General features: G+C 39.7%; 1 protein-coding gene across 1 annotated transcript; it reads right to left on the bottom strand.

Moving 5' to 3' along the window:
• Positions 1–1,186: 1,186 nt before the first annotated feature.
• Positions 1,187–9,125, bottom strand: LOC118217926 (galectin-related protein-like). The gene is made up of 5 exons (XM_035400158.1): positions 8,953–9,125; positions 8,346–8,432; positions 8,130–8,218; positions 7,536–7,719; positions 1,187–6,459 (listed from the first exon to the last, which is right to left on the bottom strand). The coding sequence occupies exons 1-5, from the start codon at positions 8,983–8,985 to the stop codon at positions 6,316–6,318; spliced, it is 537 nt and encodes a 178-aa protein (XP_035256049.1). The 5' UTR covers positions 8,986–9,125; the 3' UTR covers positions 1,187–6,315.
• Positions 9,126–9,610: the final 485 nt, after the last annotated feature.

Here is a 9,610-nt window from a genome sequence, read left to right as displayed (position 1 = left end):
AGTAGCATGTAAGCAGTCATCTCCGTCATCTTTAAGATGACCTCGAGTAACCACTTTAATCAAATGAGGGTGATTCACAATCACCAAAACTTGCAATTAAAACTGCTGTTGCCAGAGCATGACTTTACTCTTCCAAATGCCTGCATAGATTGGAATCTAATAATTTAGAACCTTGAACATAATCATTACCTGCTGTCAGAATCAAAATGCAATTGAGCACTTTGTTTCCTTTATTTGCATAACAGTAGTTTAGAGCTCATTATGTTAAATGGTTTTGATAAGAATAATGAAGTGGTGAGAAAATGGGGAGTGTATAATATAAAGGGAGCGTACATGAAGACCATTGTCAGCTCTAACGTCATTTAAAATATTGGACTTACTGGATTGTAGATTGAAACAAATTTTGTCATTCAACTTCTTAGATGGTTATACTGCTAAAGTTACCACTCGCCACCTCCAGTAACACTGAAACAGGACTGAAGGAAAACTCAGTCATCAGTATATATATACTAAACACGCCATCCACACAGTCACAGTGTAGGAATACAAACCCATCAATTTGAATCCATTCATTTTCAAACCTGTAACCGGAATGTTTCGGACATTTTGTTAGTAAGAGTGGGGAAAGGTGCTAGTAACATGACATGCCTAGAAATATCCTGATGTGTATGATTTGTTGCTAGGCAGCATACTTGCATCTTGGAATCCATGTCTGGCACCAGCACCCCCTCTGGCTCAGAGGTCTCAGAGGTCATGTGGACAGTACTCAGAGGTCCCTTATGACTTAGAATCTGTTACTAGAAACTCAGAAGTCTTGTAACTTAGAATCTAGTAATAGAAACTCAGACGTTTTGAGGCTTAGAATCTGCTGCTGGAAACTCAGAGGTCTCGAGACTTGTTTCGTGACCCTTATGACTTAGAATCTAGAGTTAAAAATGCAGATCTTTTGCGACTTATACCTAGCTCTGAGTGAGGTGTGGGGGCTGACTGTGAAATTCAAGCATACATACTACAGTGCCCTGAACACCATTGCACCTAAGAACATACACACATGCTCTCATGGGGTTTATAACAGAGTTTTAGGCATTTGTGAAGCTGCAAAGCAAGATGCAGATGAGGTGAAAGTATGATATTATAATCAGATTATATCAGTACTTTTTTAGAAGATAAAATGACTGGCACAACATTCAGAAACGGAAAGTTTATTTGTCTGCAATTAAGTTATTCAAAAACGCACAATAAAAATGTAATATTGGAATGACACAATCACCAGAATAACTTAGTCTACATGTTAAAAAAGATACTTTCACAAATACAAGTTTATGCTGTATTAAGATAGACCAGATTATGTGATAAAGCAAATACATTAAAAAGGAAAACTTGTTATAGCACCTCTAAGAAGGCTAATCGTAATATAAATAAACTGAAACAAAGACAGCCTATTTACTGTAGACACATTCTGTATAGAAAGCATGGAAGTTTATTTCAGTCAGTAAGGTATCTGGTCAAATGAGTCAGTGCTAGAACGAAAACAGTACAAGACCAGGAAGAAAAGACAAATACAAACATCCCTGGGATATCTTCTTTTAAACAGAATATTACACAATGCTTGTTTTTGGTCATATAAGCCTGTACACATACATTGTAAAGGTACTCAGTGATCTTTCGACAGCTATATATTTTAATCCTAATTTGGAAAGTGCTTTTTTACTTAAGTAAATTGGTAAGAGTTCTTCAGATGTTCACCTACCTTACTGTACTTATACATGCTCAGCCATTTTACTGTACTTATAAAAATACTAAATCAAGCTGTCTTTAGTAACAGGCCCTGAACTGAATAAATTCAAAATAAACATGACCGCATAAACAAACATTGCTTTCACAATATCACAACCAGTCAATCCAAATAAGGTAGTCTGCTATGTACAAAATTTTAATAAAAAAAATAATAATCACAAAATTGAATTGGTCCACACCAGGGCTTGGAAAGAAACAACCAAATGTCTAGGTAGTACTAGGTAGTACCACTCCAATAAAATAACTGATATAAGTGAGAAAATATTGTTCAGTCAGGCCAATTCATGTATTTAGATTAAATGAATGTTAAATAATTAGTGCAAAATTATTTTTGGTTTGCCGCTGAATGGATCTGCTTTAGGTACATCTGTGCACACACCAGCATGCACTAATCTATCAAACAGGGATCATGATACATATCCCCTATCGAACGAGATAAATGCCAAAACCACCCAGTACCTACAATGGGTCCAACAACAGGTAGAAGTTTGGGTAGTGGAGGGTGAGTGCAATTCTCTGAGCTGCAGTAAGTTTAGCATGCAAAGAGCAGCACAGGCAATGAACAGCACCTGAGAGGTCTGACTGTAAGTTTCAAAAGGCGCTCCATTAGTGATGCATGCATGTGATAGGTTGAGTATTAGAACATGTAGTGATGTGTGTATGTGATTGGTTGAGCATGACAACATGAGGTTGCTGAGATGAATGGTCGGCTGCAGTAAGTTTCCTGACCGAACTTGCTCTGTGCATTTCATATGTGATGCACATTTGCTGTAGCGCTTCACCTTAACTGCTGTAGCTACTCAAACTTGTGAGTTCGCATTATTTACCAGGCCTTGTGTGTGCATTACGTACTTCAAGACCAAAGACAGGAATATACTTTGTTACACTCAGGAGCAGTGACATTCATTTTAAATTGATCACAATTTGTGTTTAAGGCCCCTTCTTTGTAAAATCTTTGTGTAAATAATGCAGTGCTCAAAATGTATTAGTAAAGCCGAAAAACAGTTCTTAATGTTTCTCAGTGACGATAAGACCTCTCCCAGGACAAGGACTCAGTTCAAAAGGGACCACAAGAAGGTATTTAATGAGGCTATATTTGGTAGTTTTCCCAATGTTCAGTGTATAAGCACCTAAGAAACTTACAACCAAACAAATTTAATAATTAAATAAATGACAGCCAATACAAACTTATGCATCTTAATGACTAGTAATTTTCACACATTTACAATGGTTTTTTACATTTTATTTTGGCAATCATTGGCATTTGCAAATGACTATTTATTAATGTGTATTTTAAAGAAATTGGCTGTAGATAATAGTACTTTAAGCCATGTATGTTGCATTTTATTCTAGCAAATTATTTCATGAAGGGCCATGTTAAAACCGGTATTAGTTAAAGCAAGTTCAAGCCTAATTTGACCAATAAGTACACAAAATAGATGTATGCATTAATAGCAATTCATATCCCAAAATATTCAGTGCAGCAAAATGTTTTTCAGTTGCAGTAGTCAACTTTGATTTGATTTTGTGCATCTCCTTCATGGGTGAGAAGCACCTCCAAACAGCTGAACACTGCACTGAGGCATCAGAATATCTACGTGTCCAGCTCTGCATTCAATACACTGCAAATGTTAATACTCGGACACAAACGCACTATTGTTGAGACGCATCCTGTTGGTCCACTGTCAACTACCTGTAATCCATGCAACTAGTAAACTGGTCCACGCGAGACAAACTGTTGTGATGAAAGAGAAACTCTGGTTCCCTCTCCAATCTCATTAACACCCATTAACACAATTAAAATAAAAACATGGCAAACCAGTGGTGTGCCCTTCCAAGTGGAGCTTATTGCTTACTTAGTGCCGCTAATAAGATTAACAGTTACCTTCATATATCTGTGCTCATTTCACGCCACTTTTGCTCACCAAAGGAAACAGGATTAATTGGTGCTTTGCAGATCTTAAACTTGTCTATCATACTATATAATCATACCTTGTTTTTAAAACAAAAACAACAAAAAGAAGCATTTGCTATGTATATACAGTAACTAGTAATTAACAAGTGCATGCATGTACCCTCAATCATAATTTCACCAGGCACACGTAAGTTGCAGAAAACTTCTATTATTGCCAAACTATGTTATCAGGTTTCCTGAAATCAAGTACCAAATAATACACCTGCACATATCCAAAGGGTGAGTAAATACAATGAGAACTGGGATGAGAATGAGTATGGATCCTAACACTATACAGCAACAAACAACTAGCCCTTTTACACTAATGTTTATGGCACAAGACAAAGTATGTCCACTGCATTTCTACTACCCTTTCTGTGTCAAGGAGAGAGCTTGGAGGGGCAACCACAGAGCTACCAGACTGCTCTGAGACTGGAGAAAACAGCAGCAACTCTTTTATATGGCTTAATAATGTCTCAGTTATCATTTTTTTAAAGGACGGTACCATATGCAGAAAACACTGCACAACAGGCTGACTCAACAAACCCAGATGATGGCGGAAAGCTTCACGGAACAATAGGTCATCAGTACACTTGACAAATGTTTTCTTGTCTCCAGTCCAGTATCAGAGAGAGATGGGGTGGGAGATTCTCATCAGGGAAACAGGAAGTGCCTGGCTTGCAGTGCCATTTTCAGGGCTCTGGCATGCATGCTTTTTCTCCTCTCCACCCCACACAGCCAGGCACGGAAAGCAGTAACAAAAAACCAGCGACCAACAAAAACACAATCCCCTACATAGCTACAAGACACACACACACAACAATAGCACCAAAACTCCCCTATCATGCACCTCATTCTCTATTTTTGTTTGGACCTGTAAAAGGTTCTTTCCTGACTGGGTTAAGTGAAGCATCTAAAGTGAGGACTGCACAGTGCTGTTTTATGCCAGACAACATCCACCGAGCTCCGTGTCAGCAAATGTACCAGCGAAGGAGGGCCGCCCTGGATTTATGGAATGCACACAAAAGCCTCTTCAGCAGGAAACTCCAGGGAGGGAGGCTAACCAGTGCACAGTGGGAGAGGAGAAGCCCCCTCAGCATTGGAGACACATAGAGCTCTGAGCCAGCGGGACAGAGAGAGGACGATAAATAATGCAGCAAATCCTCGACTTCTGTGAGAAACCTCAGCAAATAAAGCCAGGGGGACTCCGTAATATTCACTTTAAAAAGATGAAAGCATGAGAATTTTTTCTTTCCTTCATAGAATTAAATTCCATACACAGACATCTCAGCTACTGCAAGACAGCGAATACATTAACAAAAAAACAAAAAAAAATTCAGCCTTATTTCTCATCATTACCTATTACAACACCAAAGCGCTAATGCTACCATTAATGTCAGGAAGACTATTATGGTTATCTATACCTACAGCATATCTAAGAGCTTGACAGTCAATTCTATTGTTCTTTTTTCAGCTATGGCTAAAGTTATGCAATATTCTAAGGAGTCACACTTTTTATTGTTTACTTCAAGAATGGTGAGCAGCAAAATGCTATTTTTTTAATGAATATCAGTGATTTAACTGGTACAATTTCTCCTCAGACCTGTTAAGGGAATATAACACAGTTGCTGGTTGTGGGTGTGCATTTGAAGATATGTATACAGTTCTACATTCAGAACATAGAACAAAGCACACAGCTCAAAGTACTATTTTCGTATTGTAACCCAGTCCATTCTGACAAGGTTTAAATGGAAATTAGATATTTTTACATTATAGGGACTTCATGACTGAGGATATATTCGCAGACCGATGATTCTTTTCAGGTAGAAAAGAACTTTTAAAGACATCTAGGGTTGCCATACGAGGAAATCAAGGCATGAATTCAGCTGGGTTCAGTAGAAGTATCAGCTTCATTAGGGACAAACGTTAGACACACACTTCTTATATCAAACTGAACATATTCACAGGATTTAATTTCCTTAAAAATATGTTAGCTTTTTTCCAGGAGACCCCAAAAAACAGCCCTACGTGCCCTCTCATGACTCTTGTGTTCACTGTCACTAATATCACAAAACACAGCCCTGTCTACACTACATTCTGATCTCCACTTAACTTTGTCCACACATTTCAGGCAAATAAATACATCTAGAACTATTCTATTCCTGAGAGCGTATTGTTTAATTTGAACATAAATGCATCACTGTAATTTTGTAGTGTTTCCTAAAAGCACCACCATAGCACACAGCAGTGTTATGGGGGTTTGCTCTACAGGCATTGGCATTTGTAGGCTACTATGTGACAGCCCCTGACAGCTAGAGGTAAACATTCATCTTACATCTGAAACGCTTAATTGGCCCTCATGATCATTCATCCGCATGCTGTGTAAACGGCAGTACGGGCTCGCAATATTTACGTGAAAGACAGGCGGTGGACTTCATCACAGGTTAATGTGACAGAAGAGAAAGCACAGGGTAACACTGCAACAGCAGCTCAGCTACGGGCCCGGTATGTGAGCGAGGGGTGTACCAGTTACGCCTCCCTTCACGAGTTCCGAAAAGACGAGCCTAACCCAGCTTAGTGATCTGCAGACTTCCGTTTATCCTTATTGTGTCAATGGCTGACAGAGACGGCACCTTGTGATAAAAGTCAAACAGCTGGTGCCCATCCACAAATATCCGAAAGCGCTGGTGCTCGCAGTGAATTTCGATCTGCAGTGCGAAATAGAAAAAGGGAGAGAAAAATACACATGAGAAATGTTTTCCTTGGCCAAAAAGAACAATAATGATAACTGCAGAAAGTCTGCAAGGCCTTTATCAGGCAGTTGGAACCTGAGTCTGATTTTGCATAATTTGTGAGTTATCTAAACTTGTCCATCAGACCACGTCATGGCCTTGCTGTAGAGGCCAGGTTATCTCTGGTTGCTCATTTGTAAACATTGTCTGTTCAAAATCTACCGAGTGTGCAGCGTGTGCTATAATTGTTGTGCAAAAAAATCCAGCCAGACTTACAACAGCGCTTCTGAAAATTTCACACCCAAATGGGTGGTGCAACTGTTGCGTGGTAGTAACACAGTCCTGAGGGTGTTGTCAGTATTCGTTGGGTGATATATCCAGTGCTGAGAAGTATTTCAACTACACATAGTTAAACTAGTAGTGTAATTACATTTTGCAGCAGTCTGCTGGTAGTTCAACTATATTGAAATTTGTGTAGTGGTTGTAGTAGTTCTATATAATTATGTAGTAGAAGGACAGCGCCTTTGAATTCAATATCTCTCCCCACCCTGCCTCCCATTTTGGAGAGCTGTTAAATCCTGGTCAATATTCAATCAACATTTTTCTTAATTTTGAATGAAAAGTAAATGCAAGTGTTGCACTTTTTCTTCACAAAATAATTACTGCTTTTAATTGTTATTCAAAGTTAATGAAAATGTTCATTATTTTACGTTCCTGGCAAGGGTGTAGCATGAAATTCTGGGCCCTATGCATATGCAGTCTGTGTGCACCCCCTTAAAATTGTAACGTAAAGTAAATTTTTTAGTACAGTCCTTTTGAGCACCCCCCTTGAGGCCCTGGATAGTCAGTTCCACAAACTGCACAGACTCTTCCCCATGACATGAGTGGACTGTGCATCACATAACTCACGTAAGTAAACAAATGAATAACTATCACCACCCTCATCCTGTCATAACTTGTCATTCTGCATCAAACTGTCCTCCCCTCCCAGTCTTTCATGCACAGGCAAAAGTCCTTTAACACATCCAGCAGGTGAAATAAAAGGCAGGTACCCTAAAGGGCTGATCCTCGATGAATGGGAAGTAGGGAATGGGCTCCTCCACCGCGCCCCACGTTCCAGAGATGCAGGCCTTGCGCAGGAACTGGCGGTCTGCGAACTTGGCGCTAAGCTCTAGAGCCACGTCTGCAGGCGGCTCCTCATCCGTGCCACGGCCGCAGGTCAGGCTGATGTCAAAGCTGGAGAGGAAATTACCGCACGCGTCAACGCGCACAATGCTAAACTGCTGAAGAGCACACAACTGCATGGGCGTAACCGCATTAGAACTACACGTGGCTATACACCTAGTGACTTCCAAAACAAACAAAAAAACTTCTGGGGCCAGCTCTCCCTATGTTGGAAGTAGGCTACACTTTAATTACTCTACTTAAAATGACTATGGGAGTGCAGCCTTGATCAGATAAAGGATAATTAAAGGAGTGGCCTTGCTATGCCTATTTTAAAAGGGAGGACGAATCGGTCTAGAAAACCCATTACAAGTGCCTCTATTATTGGGGGGGGGGGTACAGATATATATTGTTTAAAACGTAAGCATATAAATGAGGCAAATCGAGGATACGATTAGTCAACAAAAAATTGGATATGGCACCTTTCCGGCTCAGGATCCACAATCCCCATCACGATGATCTTCTTCCCCGGCCTCATCCCACCTCTGATACGACCGCTAAAGGGGACAGTCTTAAAAAGCGAGAACTGGCTTCAGAATTTAACATATAACTGCTCGGGAACAGAAGCGCTTGCAGCAGGGAAAACGTGATGTGAATAAGATATTTAAAATGAAAGAGACAGTAAATAGATACAATACCAGTAGTCGCGTTATATCCTCCTCTCTATCGGGAGAGATTAGACCGGGGTTGCCGAATGAATTGTCCAAATTTACATCTTCAGTATTCTTCAAATAAAGAAGAACACAAACGACATGGGGATTTTAGAAATATTCCATAAATAAAGAATAACAGGGCGGTACGCTGTCTTTAACGGGGACGATTAGGTTAGTGCAACAAGATAAGGATAAAAAAATGTAAATAAATGATGTTTATGTATGTTTAAATATCCCAGTCACTGAACACAGATGCCAAAAAAGAAATGTAAGTGCATAGCATATCTTAAGACAGTCGTTCATGCAACACAACACAGAACAATTCATTTTTAACGAGGCTACAGTATATAGTGTCCAAAGCGTGCATGGAACGTGTGTACATGTCCAAAACAGTGCTGTCAAAGCATTGCTAGCGTGTCGAGCTGGGTTGAAACGGCACAATGTCCCTAAAAATTCCAGGAGATAAGGTCTTTCAACAATTAGAACAAAGCAGCACGCTGCAAAGCTTGGTAGAAACTATGTTTACGGTAACATGTAATTATAAAAGGAAGCACCACCTCAGCGTTGTTTTATTGTTATTTCTTATACTCACTATTCTGTCCTTTTCCACGCCCGACATCGCCATCTTGTACAAAATACCATAGATTTATTACCAGCTGAGCAGTCCAGCCCAGGAATTTGACAGCGAGTCACAGCACTACAAGGCGTTTTGCCACATTCAGCATGGAATTACAGAAAGTGCCCAATGTGGAGGACGCCCTACACCCTCTATCGGCCACACTGAAATCGTTGCTGAGAAAAAAAAAGTCCAACTGAAACGTAATCACCATGTTGTCACTCCATCAAAAAGCTCCATCTTGTGGCAATTAAAGGCACTATAAATTGAAGGTTTACCTTATAATGGAGTGCTGTATGAGCAATACATAATATTTTCCTGGAAGTGCAGTTTCCATCATGCTTTATTTGAGAGGTGTATTTATATTAGGCAACCAATACCTTAGCTTCACCAGTCAGGGTCATGGTAGTTTTGGCAAAAGGTGAGCCAGACCAGGATGACAATTTCATAAAAGTCCCCAATTCCTAGCGATGATCACCAACAGTCAGTTACGTCTTCAAGAGGTGACTCAGGCATAACCTATAACATAACCTATTACCCTGTAACACAGCCTATTAGTAAAAGTAGCTATTACTCTATAACATACCCCATAACCCTGTAACATAACATTTTGCATAATACTGCTGAAAACTGC

Source organism: Anguilla anguilla, chromosome 18 (assembly GCF_013347855.1).
Source record: "Anguilla anguilla isolate fAngAng1 chromosome 18, fAngAng1.pri, whole genome shotgun sequence".
Lineage (NCBI taxonomy): Eukaryota > Metazoa > Chordata > Actinopteri > Anguilliformes > Anguillidae > Anguilla > Anguilla anguilla.
The sequence above is the reverse complement of the archived record's forward strand: the minus strand, read 5'-3'. Positions and strand labels throughout refer to the sequence as shown.